Genomic DNA, 15,525 nt, shown 5'->3' with positions numbered 1-15,525 from the left:
TGCAGTCACCCAGAGGTGCAGTTATCTCCTCCAAAGGGATGTGCATGGAGGAGCAAGCAGAGTGTGTGTGTGTGTGTCTGTGTGTGTGTGTAGGGTCATTTATCAAACATAACTTGCAGAAAAACATTAGAAACTAAAGTTGTGTTACTTCTATAGCAAGTTGAACTGATCAGACATAGATTTAGCTCATTATCACCAGATGATCACGTGTGTTTGATGCAGATTTGAACCACTAAGGGAGCAGCTTGGGAAGAAAGAAGCAATTTAAAGCTGAATGTGTATGTCTGTCAGGTTTAAGCTGCAATAAAAGCATTCTTTGGTTTCCTCTAATCAGTAGAATAAGAATCAATAGATTCTTTCAAAATCCTAAGCATTTATTGAACTATTTTTTTAAAGATGGCAACAAAGTTCGATTTTTTTAAGAATGGAGGAGATTTCTGATATTTTTTATCTTACTGGCTATAAATATTTCTTTTATTACTGTTTCTTGCACTTAATAAGGAAAACTACAACTTTTTCAGTTCAGGAAACATTGGTCCCTCGTTTATTGCAGGAGTTATGCTCTAAAATTAACCCGCAATAGGGAAAATCCAGGATGCAGTCAGCTTTGTGTTCTACAATTGTTATAAATGTTTTAAGGAGAGGGGGTTTATGGCCCACCCAGGGTAATACGATATTTTATAAACATTATTTTTTCGTCTGCTTCTGATTCACAACAATTTGAATAAAGAAATACTCAGAAATGCAATTTTAAGCTTAATCTTCTCTATAGATGTCCTCCATCATCAGAAAAATGCTACAACAGGTTAAAAACACCATTTTCATCAGAGTGGGTCCTTAAATTAATCTTCATCTGGATTGCTTCAGGAATTTGAGCATGAAACCCAATCTAAAATCCATTCTGTCAGCATGGAAGCCTAACTTTTTCTCTGGAGGTATTTGTTTCCCTAAAAACAAAATTACCCAGCAGGCACTAATTCCACAATTAGCCTGTTTGAAATGTTCTTTAGTAAAAAGAGATTTTTGGAAAAGCTTATTATAATAAATAATTACCAAAAGCTACATCTTAAACACAAACCAAAAATTAACTTTTGACATGAAAACTATAAGAAAGATAAGAAACAATATGTTTTTTGAGGGTTTTGGCCTTTTTTGTTAAATTACTTTTAAACAGCACTTAATCCTTCAGAATATCTAGTCTGATTAGATGGGTTCTGTGATTGGAGGAGACGGATGGACTGTGGTCTGCTGACTGAGCTTCCTGGCCCTTTGGCTTCCAGTGTTGCCAGATGTCTGTTCCAAGCTCCAGTCATTATCTGAGTGACCAGCACACAAAATAAATCCAAATCCAACGAGACGAAAAGAGGAAATGAATAAAGACGAATAAATCAAAGGAGATTTCCTGCTACTTCACCTGACAAGTATTGAAATTGGTTGGACGGTTTGATACTTTTAGCAATACTTGTCCCTTTGTAGCGGATCTGGAGCTTTCCTGTTTCTGTTTCCTTTTATTCTAAATCAGATTACTTTAGAAAATGTTTTGTTTTCATGTCTGAACTCTTGATTTTGGTTCCCTTCTGTAAAACCGTTTTTGCCGCCTTACTTGTTCTCGTCGGCGGTGAGGAGAGTCGCCTCAGCTTGTGTCGTCCGAAAGACACCAGCTCTCTGGAGGGCGTCCTCCGCACCCCGGCGGGACTCCTGATCGAGGCGTGCATTCGGCTTCGGGGGGAGAACTTTACGGCTGACTGGCCCCCTCCCCTCTCTGACCCTCCACTGTGGAGACCATAAGGACATTATGATCCAAAACCCCCAGGTTTACAGAAATACTCTGCTTCCACCTAGTGGCCAAAGATAGAATGGAATTTTTTTTTTACCTGCTGGAATACCTCCGTATAATCTTCATCCTGCTGCGAAGCTTGAACCCCCCAGGTAAAGCTGATGGAGGGCAGGGCCGATGAGGTGCAGCTGGGGGGAGGAGCCCCGCTTTCATCCCTTTGCTGCTTTTCTCTGCAGTCCAGTGGAAGGCAGATCTTCGCAGAGGTGAAGCAAGGGCGCCTCCTTCTGCCCCAGAAGGGCCCTGGGCCCCAGCCTTCCACCTGTATCTGTTATAAACCGAGAGATTTCCCGAAGCGCCTTTCTTCAGTTTGGCAGGGGGGGTGGAGGTAGGTTTAAGCTTCCTGGTGACATCCCCCTTCTCCAGGGATCTCTGGGGAGTCAGGGATTTCGGGGACGGGAGCTTCCGCAGCGCTCTCGATTGCGATCCGGCAGCACAGACCCATTTGTACTTGGAGGTCTTGGTAGCCGCGCTGACTGGGCCGAGCTTTCGCGCAACCTTCTTGGGGGGAGTTCTTTTACTGAGCGCCCCCGCGGGTGGAACCCCTGAGGCACCTCCAGATACAGATATGGTGACAGCTGCAGCTTTCTTTGAGGGGGAAGTTATTTGCCTGGAGTCATCTTTAAAGGAGTCCTGGCTTTTTACCCAAGTGAACTTAGAGGTTTTCGGGAAGTCTGGGCGGGGCCCCGTAGCAGACGAGACATTTAGGTGTTTGGTGGACAGATCTGGGAGAGCTGGCATGGTGTGAGCAGCTTTGAGAGGAGCAGCAGCAGAAATGATCTGGCAGCTGTTGTTTGTGGTTTTGGTGAAAAGCGGGCTGGCTGACTTTGCCTTAGATGAGGGGGGAACCTCCGTGGAAGCCCTTTCCTTCTTTTGTGGCAGTAAGACCTGTCGGGCTTCAGCTCTTTGCTGAAACTTTGGAGCTTCGTGCGTCAAGGACCCGCCTGCTGGACTCAGACTCTGCTTCTTCTTTTCACCCTGAAGCCCTGCCGTGCTCACCTTCTTCTTCAGAGGCAGCGAGGCAGCACTTTTGGTTGGATTAGTCGGCACTCCTCTGCTTTGACTTGGCAGAGGGAAGCTGTGAGAAGTGGACTGGTGGCTAAAGGAGGACATGGAGGAAGTGCCAGACCCCTGGGGGCTTTTATTTTTAAGAGAGTACGTCCGCCTCCAACTTCCACGGTTCTGGGCCTCATATGGTTTCCCCCTGGAGCCACGATGGACATCAGAGAAGCCTCTGGCGGCTGCTGAGGTTTCTGGGAGTCTCTGCTCGGCTCTGTTGAACGGTGCGTCTCCATGGATGCTCTTGTGTTTGTTGATGAGATCTGAGGAGAACGAACAATGTTGAAGACCCACTCCAATGAAAATGGTATTTTTGGAGTTTTTAACGTGTTCTTATGGCACTTTTCTCATGATGGAGGACATATGTAAAGAAAATTAAGCTTAAAATTTCATTGTTGAGTATTTATTTATAATTCACATTGTGGTAAATCAGGAGCGGACAAAGAAATGATGTTGGAAAACAGAGTGCATTTGTGACTTTGAAACTACAATCAATCAAATTATAGATCCAAAGATGATCGGAGGGTCTTTTAAAAACAAAGACTCTCCTTTTGTCTAAGTTTCGGTGTAAACAGAAAGACTTCAAGATGTAAGCTCATTTATTTTTTTGAATAGTTCCATTTAAAAAGAAATTTAGATTACCAAAATAAAAGAAAAGTTTACAGTGACGTTTTGTAAACGTTTCCAACATAAACATCACATTATTTGGGTTTCATAAACAATGTTTATTGAGAATTTACTATGGTTTTTATAGAACCCAAAAGCACAGCCACTTTTTGTAAAATACTTTTATAAATCAAGTTGTCACGAAATTACCAATTTAAACAATTGTCACAGATGTCCGTTAACTTTTAATGCTGTTTTATTTTAATCATAATAACTGACATTAAGCGTTTTATTAATGTCAGTTTGACATCATTGGTCCTAAATGTTGCATTCAAACAACCACCAGGTTGCAGAAATTCAGTTTTTACTTGCTTTAAAAACATCTGGGCAGACATTCTTTTTCCAAAATATCTACTGTTTCAAACACTGCCCAAAAAATATGATGTTGGTACATCGCAGAATCCATTTACACAAACTAGAAATGCGTGTCAGTGTAAAGTGCTGCTGCTTCTCTCCACTGTTTCAATGTTTTCAAGTCTCTGAGGTTCGCCTCATGCAACACAACGTAGAGAGAGAAAAAGTAGTCAGTGACACTACATGCGTTTGTTCATAACAAAGACTTCATGAAGAGAATCAAGAGGCGTTGAAAGCTTTACCATTTCCAGCATTTTGGTCAGATTACTGAGCAAGATGATGGTAAAAGGTTTGGTCTTTCTTGTGTCAGAGTGTTTTAGAAAAGTTAAAGCTCGTATTTTTTTTTTCCTAGTTGCTGTTCAGAGGCAAAGTTCTTACAGTACATTTGCTAGTAAATCTACTACAGCAAGACAAGAGGCTCTTATTTGAGACAGAATGTATTTTATTTTGAAAGGCACTTATATGTGTTGCTGTCAAAAGTCATATAATAGCAATGTTTTGATAATTGTAAATATTTATGAGCTAAATTTTATAAGTAAATGGTTATATGGCCACAAAAATATAAATAAAGAGTGTTTGTTGTTAGGTGGGACTTCACGGCTCTCGCTCGTTCTGGTGACTAGTAGTCAGAAAATCGACCATTTACTTTTTTCCCCTGAAGCTTCATAAAAAACTAAATTCGGTACTTACTATAGAGGTAATAGGATATTGTACAACTGGCTGACATAAATTAAAAGACTCCTGTTGAAGAGGTACCGTAAAAACCACGATAATGACGCAACAATACATTATCATGGTTATTGGAACTGAAGCCCGTATGGCGTAACGGCGGTGGACGTGAGGCTTCCGGTTCATATCAAAACACGCCAACTACTGCATTCTAGACTCCTCCAAAATCAATATATACAATAAATGTACGTATTGTAGTTACGTCTTACAGTTATCACAGCCACCATTTATCCAATAAAACAACAACTCACTCTGTAGAAGCTCTATCTGCCTCTTCAGGGCTTCTCTCTCCTCCATGTTTGCAAAGTGTGACGTTTTTTCGTTGGCCAATCACAACGCGAATCTTGTGAAGATGGTAATCCCTGATCTCAGACTTACAGGTTCCTACTGATTCATCAAAAGTTAACCTGATTAAACTGAAACATGTTAGCGATAAAACATTTGAAACAAAACAAACCACTGGGACATTAAATCGTGTATATTTGTTGTTTTGCTAGTTGGCTAAACTAAAGCACTCCGAAGAAAGTACATTTCCAAAAATGATCTATGTTTGCAGACACGTCGATGCTGTGTTTGTCAAATTGGTGAAGATATTGTTTCCTTGAGTTTGTGGATAATTATTAATTCAAATTTAACCCGTATTTGGGCACAATTTGTTTTACTTAATACAACGTATTTCTCCCAATTTCATCTTGTTAGTCCAACATCCGAAACGCCACATAGCCTGTAAGACATCACTGGGGACTAATATTTCATTTGTTGATTCTGACGTGTGACCGTCAGTCAACAGCTTTAAAATAAACGATTCCTGGACGCATTCTGCGTTTTAACAGTGAAAATAGAACAATTTCAGTGTAATGTGTGTCAAATTAGACGTTGAAATAGTTTTTCGACACGTTTTGGTTGGTGTCACCGTTGTTGGAGCTCCGTGAAGCGACAGGTGACGCCGCTTTGGACGCGAAATGAAACCAAAAGGGAAGTGAAACTCCTCAAGTCAAGTAACAGCTGCTGTGACGTTAAGCTAAACAATAAGCGAGACGGAACGAAAAGGTAAACTTACAAATAAACGTGTTCTGTCATAGACTCTTGTCCAATGAACTGTTTGAACCCTGAAGCTGTCGTGGAACTGTTCGCTTAACTTTAGCGTGCGTGCTCCTCGTTTCTATTCTAAATCTTGTTGCTAGTTGTAAAGTTAGTTAGCTAGCTAGCTAGGTGGGTTTTTCAGCAAGGAGTTGTCTTTTTAGCATTTATAAGTTTAACTGTTTTCGTGCTTTCCTGCAGGGCTCAACATGACAAGTACAAACTGCCGTTACTTCATAGTAACGAAAAAGCCTCGCAACTTCAAATCCGTCAATGTGGGTTGCCTGTGTTACATGACTTCACATAAGTACAACGCACAGCAACAACAACAGCAGGAGACAACGAAGCATCCCAAAACCCTCTCCGTCCTTGTATTTGGGACGCGCGCGCATCTAGAGAAAGACTTGGAGGTCAGCTGCCTGGAGGAGCTGAACCTCGAGGATGCGCGGCTGCTGCTGGGAGTTTCAGAGGATGCGGAGAGACTGAGGATGTTCTATGATCAGCCTGCATTCCAAGCAGTCCGGAGTGTCACGGTGGGAAGCGCAGTGACAGTGGAGGAGGATGGGAAAATTCTCAGGGGAATCGTTCGCTATATCGGGAAGCTGTCAGAGCCAGAGTATCCGTACCCCATAAGTGGAACGTACTACGGGATTGAGCTACTGGTGGGAATGAGTTTCGTCTTATTCATATGCATTCCAGATTCATGCTTTACACAAGGTCTACAACCTATTGAAGAAAAACTTTTTTGTTTTAAAAAAGTAACTGCAAAGTTAAAAGGACTTAAAGTAACAAACTTTTCAACTCTTTCACAAACAGTTGATGGATAGTTGGTATCAGTCTGTGCGGGTCTTGACCACAGTACCCAACTGTAAACGTTGCAAAGTCACGCAAAACAAAATCTGGTTCTTCATCCTTACTCTATATATTATTGTAAATATTCACAATTATAGATCAATAAAATAAAAACTTTGCTCTAAAAGGATGTAAACAATGCGTAGGCATGCTGATAACTTAGTGACTTGTCTTGCTGTGCTTTTCTTTAGGGACCTGACAGGGGGAAGGCCAGTCGAAAAGGGACAAATCCCTGCAGAACGCTTTTTCAGTGCGACAAAGATTGTGGCGTTTTAGCTCCGATCTCCAGAATCCAACCCGTCGTCCCCAGCTCCCTCTCGCCTCCCAGCACTGAGCTGTCCAGGGCCCACAGTGAGCCACAAACAGACGAGCTTTTTCCAGGAGACAGAGTCATCTACTTCATTGATGATAAAGGCCGCAGTGGAATGGTGGTGGAGGTTCAGCAACAGGAAGGGAAGCAAATAGTTCGGATCTCCACTGTGAGTTGATCTATCTTTTTTTTTTTTTTTTCCCCAGAAATGTTTGTTGCCAGACACAAATCACACTGTAACGGAACACTGTGTTTCCAAAACAATTTTTTGGACTGAACAGAGGGTCTCCCCTTGGAAATTTCTGAACTGTTCAAAGTTACATTATAAGTGTTGTTTTTCAGAAACCCTAAACCTTATGAAAGAAACTAACTGCCTGTGTAGCCTTTTCAGACTCTTATCAATATCAGTGATTTATTTTATTTATTTATTTTGCATCGGTTTATAAAAATCTTTTGATGGTATGATTTATTTAATTTCTTTTATTTTGTCTAACTAACTGAACCAACCTTTTATTCTACATGGCATTAAGCAGGTTTGGACGGGTCACCAAAATCAGAATCACAATGTAATGTTTCACCACGTATGTGCAGACACATTTTCTTATAAAACTAAATGGTCCTGAATGATTATCGTATTTTTAAAATTTTCATCAGACTTTATATAGTCACAGCCGGTGTGTTTGAAGAACCTTTACACTGCAGAAACTGAATGTTAAAGGAAAAAAGACTCGAGCGATTGTCTTATTTTGTCGTGCCAAAAGATTATTTTAACAAGAACATTTTCTATAGCAAATAATTTAAGAAAGCATGTCTTGGTGACAAGATTAATTTCTTAAAGTAAGAATTTTTTGTAAGACAATTTTTCTTATCCCATTGGCAGTTTATTTTGCTTATTTAAAGAAAAGTTGTCAAGATTTTTGGAATTTTTCACTTTTTATTAAAGGGCCTGTTTTCAAAGACCCCACACACACGCACAGATTACGTGACATTTACGTTGTTGTTGATTTGCGGATCCTTTCAGGACACAGATGAGAGTGGACGGCGAGGGGGTGAAGTTCTCGTTCCTCTAGAAATCGTTTCTAAAGGAGAATTTCCTGAAGGTTTGATTAACTCCTTCTATCCTGAAATCTGTTGCACATTCTGTATGTTTTGGGCAATTCTCTTATACATTTATTCCAAACGACACAGAGGCCGAGGGAATAGATATGGACCCAACACCAGCAGAGAATTACACTCACCTGGATGTGAACTCTATGGTGGAGGTGACTTTAGGAGCAGGCAATCTGTATGGAATAATTCGCTGGATTGGGAAACTTCCTGAGCGAGAAGAAATTATGGCTGGACTTGAGCTGGTATGTTTTGATTTGATTTGAAATGGTTTATTTCAAGCAATCAGATAAGAGTAGTACACAAAAACATTACAATCATCAGTTATACATTCATACAATGACGTATCAAACTTGGGATTTGACATTACACTTGTCTAAACACAACTGTGTCTAAATTAGAATTATTTTGCAGAAAATTTGCCCACTAATTCACACAAAACATTAGCTCTAATCCGTTGGATTAAAGCCATCCTGATCAGTTTGCATGTCTCTGCAGGAGGAGGACAGAGGAGTCAGCGACGGCACCTTCAAGGGCGTCCGCTTCTTCGTGTGTCCTAACAAGAGAGCTCTGTTTGTGAAGCTGACCTCCTGTCACCCCGACTCACGTTTTCATGGCTCGTCGGACAAGGAGACGTCAAAATCCTTTTACACTGGTTAGTACAAAACATAGCTAGCTAACATCTGAAAAACATTCTTTAACTGAAACTGCATCTAATTTATATCTTGAAATTAAGTTGTCAGAGACTTTCGGTACTTGTTGCCAATTATTTTCATCTTTTTTTTTACTTAAAGCTGAAGATGTTTGAACAAACCTGATATTGGAAAAAATGGAGCTTGACTTAGACTGGAAACTTTTGCTTTTAGCTATTTAAAGTTCTACACCGATCCTCTTCTGATCTATTTTCAAAGCATTCATAGTTGTCTTTTAATTATGATGAGTCATTTTTAGCCAAAATCCTGTGTCATTTTTTGGACATGGTTTTGCAGAGGGCCAGCAGTTTATTAGAAATTCTCCTCAGAGTTGTGGGCTAGACTGTTGGTGCTGAGTAAGGCCATCTCTACTTCCCATCACCCCTCTGTTTATACTCTCACCTACTAGCTTACACCCCTAACCTAACATAAGCGGTGCAACAATTACAGCGAGCAACACTGGAGCTATCCAGCCATACAGTTTTGAGCCAGTTACCAGTTCAGATGAGGAAAATGAAGACGTACGTGGATCTGTTTGTCTGCAAGTGGATTATCAGAATGGAGCAGAGCAGGTAGCTTCTTGTGGCTTGCCGCTGTAGCTTCTACATCAAAACTATAAGCTTTTTCCAACCACATCTTTTCATCTGCTCCTGATTCACAATGATTAATCATCAGAAAAATGCCATAAAAACACGTTAAACACCAAAAACACAATTTTCACCGGAATAGGTAGGTAGTACTGCGAGAAACATGATTTTTTTTAAGGGCATATGAGTATAAGAAAAAGGAAGAAAACTTGTTGATTGAAACTCATAATTGAGGCACTAAAACTTCATATGTTTGTGTCAGAAATGGAAGAGGACTTCAGTGGTGAAAATCCGGATGTGGTTCCTCCAATCAGCACAGAGCAGATTGACCATCTCCTGATTGGTCGAATGAAGGGGATCCAAGGACACTGTAACTCCTGCTACATGGATGCTGCCCTCTTTAGGTCAGGATGATGAATTTTCTTTTTGTTTTTATACAAGTATATGTTTAAATGCTAATTTTCCTAATTTCATGAAAACACATTTCCAGCATTTCTTCAGTGGCATGGAAGTCGATTTTAAGAATTTCCAAAAATGGAAAAAACTTGATTAATTTGTTAGATCTTCATTTACCAGGAGCCAAACAGCAACGTCTACTATTTTCTTGTCAAATATGTTTGTTCCAATAGTTTTGTACAGATTTATATTTAGTATAGGTTTGAATTAATTGTGACGTCACAATTAATTCAAACCGAGCATCTTTTGTTTGATTGACAGGATTTTTAAAAGGAGAAATACCCAGAAATGCAAAAATGAAATTATTAATTATACATTTTATATTACATTTGTCCTCTTTCATAAGAAAAATGCAAACATGCATGTCAAAAACTAAAAAAACACAATTGTCTTCAGAGGGGGACTTTTTTTTTAATCTCTTTTTTCCCTTTTAGCTTGTTTTCCTGCTCTTCTGCGATGGACTCCATGCTGTTCAAAACAACAACCTCTCAAGATGCCCCGATCCAGAAAACCCTGTTGCGTGACATTGTTGTACCCCTGCGCAGGTCGGCTTTCCTTGTCAGTTCATCCCGTATGTTCATCTTTCGGGTTCTTGTTAAAGCAATGCTTCACATTTCTTTTCTGCAGTAAGGGCTTTGTAGAGTGTCAACACGTCATGAAGCTGCGGCAGTTGCTGCAGAAACACGGCTACAGTCGCTCTTTCACCACAGAGGAGAAGGGTTGGTCTGAGAAATAAAAATACAGTAAACAGCTTGTAAGTTTCTGCAGTTCTGAATTCAAGCTGGGTTGGGACTCCTGTCTTTCAGATCCAGAGGAGTTTCTGATTGTGGTCATGCATCACATCCTGGCCCTGGACCCTCTGCTGAAGCTGTACTCTCCCTAAAAACCTCAAAAATGCTTCTTCTGTTTTTTTTAAGCACTACACTGCTTAGCTTTCATTTGTGGAATCTTCCCCTTTAGGTCAGCTGCTGGTAAAGTTCAAGAGAGTTACTGCTATCAGATATTTCTGGATCAGAACCACTGCCTTGTTCTGCCGACCGTTCAGCAGCTGCTGGAACACTCCTTTCACAGTGCCGGACTCAGGTTGGCAGAGGTGGGCGCTGACTTCTACTTAAGTTATGAAAAACAAACAAAACTCCACAATCAGAGGTGGAAATCTGCTACTTTATTTTAAACGAGGACTTCCTGATTCTAGTCAGCATTTATAAAGACCCACTCTGATGAAAGCAAAAGATCAACATCTAAAAGACTTTGCTGAGAGCTTTGAGCTTGTGCATCGTATTATTTTCTACAACACAAATATAATCTTTTCTTTTCCTCCTGATTCACAGCAGTTAGTATAAAGAAATGCTCAGAAATGCAGATTTTAGCTTAATTTTCTTTATATCAGAAAAATCCCACAAGAACATGTTAAGAACACCAAAAACAACGTTTTTATCAAAGTGGGCATCAAGGACACGTGAGCTATCGTCTAACGTGAAGCGTCCAGTAGGTGGCTCTGTTGGGTCAATCTCTCTCTGCTCCATCCACAGGTACCATCCTGCCTCATCCTCCAGATGCCTCGCTTTGGAAAGAAATTTAAGATGTTTGACAAAATCATTCCTTCTCTGGAGCTGGACATCACTGATCTGCTCTCTGAAGGTGCGATGCAATGTGCAGAAGATGCACGCACCGACATGACATCTCACAGTGAATTCCACCTGGGGTGTTCGTGTGTTTCAGGTCCTCAGCAGTGCATAATGTGTGGAAACTTGGCAGTAGAAGAGTGTGCAGATTGTTTTAAAGATCCTACTTTTAGCCTGACGGGATTCAAGATCTTCTGCAAGAAATGTTCGGCTCAGGTTGGTAGCTTTGACAGGGAAAGGCAGCTTTTCCTTCATGCAGCGGGAAACATTTGCTAGAAAAAAGTTGATATTAGTGGTTTGAAGTAAAAATAAAACAAACAAAAAATATAATAAGTTAAATGTACAGTTGGGCAAGAAAGTATTTATTCAGCCACCAATTCTGCAAGTTCTCCCACTTATAAAGATTAGAGAGGCCTGTAATTTTCATTATTGGTATACCTACACTATGAAAGACTATATGAGAGAGAAAAAATCCAGAAAATCATATTGTCTGTTTTTTAAATAATTTATTGGTAAATTATGGTGGAAAATAAGTATTTGGTCGCCAACAAACAAGCAAGATTTCTGGCTCTTACAGACCTGTAACTTCTTCTATAAGAGGATCCTCTGTTCTCCATTTGTTACCTGTATTAATGGCACCTGTTTGAACTCATTGTTTCTATAAAAGACACATGTCCACAAACTCAAACAGTCACTTTCCAAACTCCATAATGGCCAAGACCAAAGAGCTGCCTAAGGACACCAGAAACACAATTGTTGACCTGCACCATGGTGGCTGGAAAACTGAATCTGCAACAGGTAAGCAGCTTGGTGTGAACAAATTAACTGTGGGAGCAATTCTTAGGAAATGGAAGACATACAAGACCACTGATAATCTCCCTCCATCTGGGGGTCCCCACAAGATCTCACCCTGTGGGTCAAAATGATCCCCACAACGGTGAGCAAAAATCCCAGAACCACACGGAGGGACCTAGTGATTGACCTGCAGAGAGCTGGACCAAAGTAACAAAAACTGCCATCAGTAACACTCTACGCCGTAAGGGACTCAAGCCCTGCAGTACCAGACGTGTCCCCCTGCTAAAGCCAGTACATGTGCAGACCCGTTTAAAGTTTACTAGAGAGCATTTGGATGGTTTTTTGTCTCATAGTTGAGGTATACCTATAAGGAAAATTATATTATATGTTAAAATGATCCATTTCACATATACAGTCAATAGTGGTTAACACGTGCCTCTGTGTGATTTAAGCAATGGTATCAGTAAAACGATTGCTGTTCTCCATCAGGCTGATGGTTATTATAAAATCATTAAAAGTCCACACAGAAATGTCACAGAGTGATTAATTCAGCTTTGGAGCTCACACTTTGACTCTTTGTCAGTCACGCTGGTTGATGGATAATAGTTTGGCTTGCCTTGCTGTCACTAATTCTTTATTACAGAGCAAAATAATAATTGTTGAGCCTTTTGTAAATCTCCTTCAATTTGTTAGTAAAAGCATTTCCCTCACAGGTGCACTCTCACCCCAAGCGGCGCTCCCATCAGCCCACTGCTCTGGAGATTCCAAAGGGTTACATGGGCCGTGGCATCCCCCACACCCTGACCAGGGACAGACTGGAGCTGTTTGCCGTGCTCTGCATCGAGACGAGTCACTACGTTTCCTTTGTCAAACACGGACCAAAAAGCCACGACTGGATCTTCTTTGACAGCATGGCCGACAGACAAGGTGAGCTCTGTTTGACCCTCATCAAACTGCTGTGAACTCCATCAATCTCTGACGGCGTTTGTGTTCAGGAGAGACGGATGGCTTCAACATCCCAGAGGTGCACGCCTGCCCAGAGGTCGCCATCTACCTTGAAATGTCTCCTGCCGAGCTTGTCAATCAGGCACCTCGAGACATGAAAGGCGTGGCCAAGCGTCTCTTCTGTGATGCCTACATGTACCTGTACCAGAGCACAAGTATGTGCCTCTACCGCTGATGGGAAACTCCCAAACCCGGCTGCTTTTAACTTTACTCCAACATTCATTTACTTGATTTCTGTCAGGTTTGTATGGAAAAAACAGCTTTAATTTACATTTTTGCATTTAATATACAAATACATTTAAAAAAATCTGCTGTGGGGAATTGATAATCCTGCCAAAGTAATTTATATCAGAACTGCTAAAGTTTCATTTACAGCAGGAAGGACAACTGACAACTTTCTGAGAACAAATTGCACTAAAGACAAAAATGTGACGAATGTTTTCAATTCTCTAATATCAATATTACTTGTTTTTACCTCTATATGGGTGTTTAAAAGGAGGGCTTCTGGCTACGATAAAACAAATGAGTATGATTAGTAACTCTTAAACATGTTCATTTATCCTGAAGGCTTGAGGTTGATGTTTTTTAATGAGTCATGGTGAATGGACCACAGAGTTAATGTCGTTTTTCACCCTATAGGAAATAAAATGTCTGCTTTTGATGCAATAAATTGTTTTTTTCCTTTTCTGCTGTAATATGCAATGCTGGGAGAAACAAAAATTGGCAGAATAGCCTTTAACCCTTGAGCTATCTTACATGACCCCACCCTTACATTGACGTGTTCTCCCTACCATGACAAAGGTGGATAAAGGTGGAAAGGTTTCATGTAATCCATGGACACCAGTGAAGATCACAAATCATTGAAGAAAAAAGGTTCAGAGCACTGTCTAGTGGGTCTAGATGACCCAACTCCCAATGGTAAAGTGCCTAGGATGTCACAAGAGTTACATGTCTGAGATTTCTTTTTAAAGTGGAGGTCATCTGAAATTTTATACTTTTTTTTAAGTGCCTTTTAACTGATGACTCTAATAAATGGACTGTGTTGGTGCTGGTCCAAGCAGAGTAGTGTTATAGTTTTTTTCTTATAATAAAACTTTACAAGTGGAGTAAAAATGTTTAACTGATGTGCTGCATTCATGGACTTAACACAATGTGGGAAATTCCTGTATCGACTTTCTAAAGTCCCAATCGAATCATCTGTTGATCTATTTTTAAAGTGTTCCCAGTGATCATTTTTATTATGATCGTGTCATTTCTAGCAAAATAAAAGAAAAAAACCTATCGATTTGTAGGACATAGTTTCTGCAGAGTGGCAGAGTTTCTGCAGAGTGGCAGTAGTTCATTAGAAATTCACCTCTGAGTTGTGGGCGGGACACTCCCTGTTGGTAAGAGCTCAGAGCAGTGAGTTTATGACAAATACAATCTTTTCAAGCACAATTTTTTCATCTGCTCCTGATTCACAACGATTTGAATAAAAAACTACTCAGAAATGCAATTTTTTAAAATCTGAATTTTCTTTACATGTGTGGATCATGAAAGGCATAAAATGTTTTCTTTAGCATTGTTGCTAATAATGGGGCTCTGGGCAACCCCCACCCCCAAGCAGCTCCTGGGTCTGTTAAACCAACAACATGGCTGCTCTCCCCCACCGTCTTGGACACGTTTCCATCCATTCTTGTTGAATCTCATTAGTCACTCATCACACCTTAGACCAGGGCTGCTTATTCCTGGTCCTTGAGATCTGCCACCCTGCCTGTTTTCCAGCTCTCCCTGCACTGCTTACTGCTGATTAACTGGACCTGGTGTGTTCATTCAATCAGAGTCTGGAGACATCTTATTTAAGCTGATCAGCAGCTAGCAGGGCTTTGAGATCTGGAAAACAGGCAGGGTGGTAGATGTCGAGGACCAGGATTGAGCAGCCATGCCTTACTCCATCCCCCCCGTCACCCTGCTTGCAAACACCTCTACCGCCCTCTCTACACCCTCTGTCGTTTTGGACTATACTTGACGCCCTCCACTTCTCCGCCTCTGCTCCCTGTTACCCCAGTGTTCCACTCGAGTCCCTCTTTTAACAGTTTGTTTTCCGTCTGCAGCAAATCGTCTTATGGAATCAAAGATCAAAAAGCTTTTTGGGGTTTTTATTTCTTCTTTTCATTTGACAGCAAAGGCATTTTTCAGCAACCAAAGTCCTGTTATAGGTTTCCTTCAGTCGCAGAAAGCACTGCTCCAGGTCTTACGGCCCTCCTTGATAGGACCTGAAACATCTGCTTTGAAGCACCGACACACACACACACCCACACACACCACCTCATCAGGATTACATGTAAAACATAAGTCATGTGACATGAATGCTTACAAGGATTTCCTAGATGAA

General features: G+C 40.8%; 2 protein-coding genes across 2 annotated transcripts in view; one reads left to right on the top strand and one right to left on the bottom strand.

Annotated features, from left to right (window-relative positions):
* zc3h3 (zinc finger CCCH-type containing 3) overlaps positions 1 to 5,029 on the bottom strand; it is a 64,987-nt gene extending 59,958 nt beyond the window's left edge. Inside the window, exons 1-3 of the mRNA XM_004068230.5 lie at positions 4,894 to 5,029; positions 1,875 to 3,156; positions 1,604 to 1,773 (exon numbers count right to left, since the gene is read on the bottom strand). Coding sequence (XP_004068278.1) covers positions 1,604 to 1,773; positions 1,875 to 3,156; positions 4,894 to 4,939 — 1,498 coding nt within the window. The 5' untranslated portion in view covers positions 4,940 to 5,029. The remainder of the gene's footprint in view (positions 1 to 1,603; positions 1,774 to 1,874; positions 3,157 to 4,893) is intronic.
* A 347-nt stretch (positions 5,030 to 5,376) lies between these two features.
* Positions 5,377 to 14,213, top strand: cyldl (cylindromatosis (turban tumor syndrome), like). The gene is made up of 15 exons (XM_011474274.4): positions 5,377 to 5,692; positions 5,924 to 6,384; positions 6,766 to 7,053; positions 7,906 to 7,984; positions 8,073 to 8,236; positions 8,490 to 8,646; positions 9,533 to 9,674; positions 10,161 to 10,271; positions 10,354 to 10,445; positions 10,533 to 10,596; positions 10,687 to 10,819; positions 11,259 to 11,367; positions 11,449 to 11,567; positions 12,860 to 13,073; positions 13,142 to 14,213. The coding sequence occupies exons 2-15, from the start codon at positions 5,932 to 5,934 to the stop codon at positions 13,324 to 13,326; spliced, it is 2,310 nt and encodes a 769-aa protein (XP_011472576.1). The 5' UTR covers positions 5,377 to 5,692; positions 5,924 to 5,931; the 3' UTR covers positions 13,327 to 14,213.
* The last annotated feature ends 1,312 nt before the right edge of the window (positions 14,214 to 15,525 follow it).

The sequence above is a fragment of the Oryzias latipes genome, chromosome 4 (genome assembly GCF_053564925.1).
Source record: "Oryzias latipes strain Hd-rR chromosome 4, Olatipes_Hd-rR_3.1".
Classification (NCBI taxonomy): domain Eukaryota; kingdom Metazoa; phylum Chordata; class Actinopteri; order Beloniformes; family Adrianichthyidae; genus Oryzias; species Oryzias latipes.
Note: the sequence above shows the minus strand (reverse complement) of the source record. Positions and strands in the feature narration are given on the sequence as shown.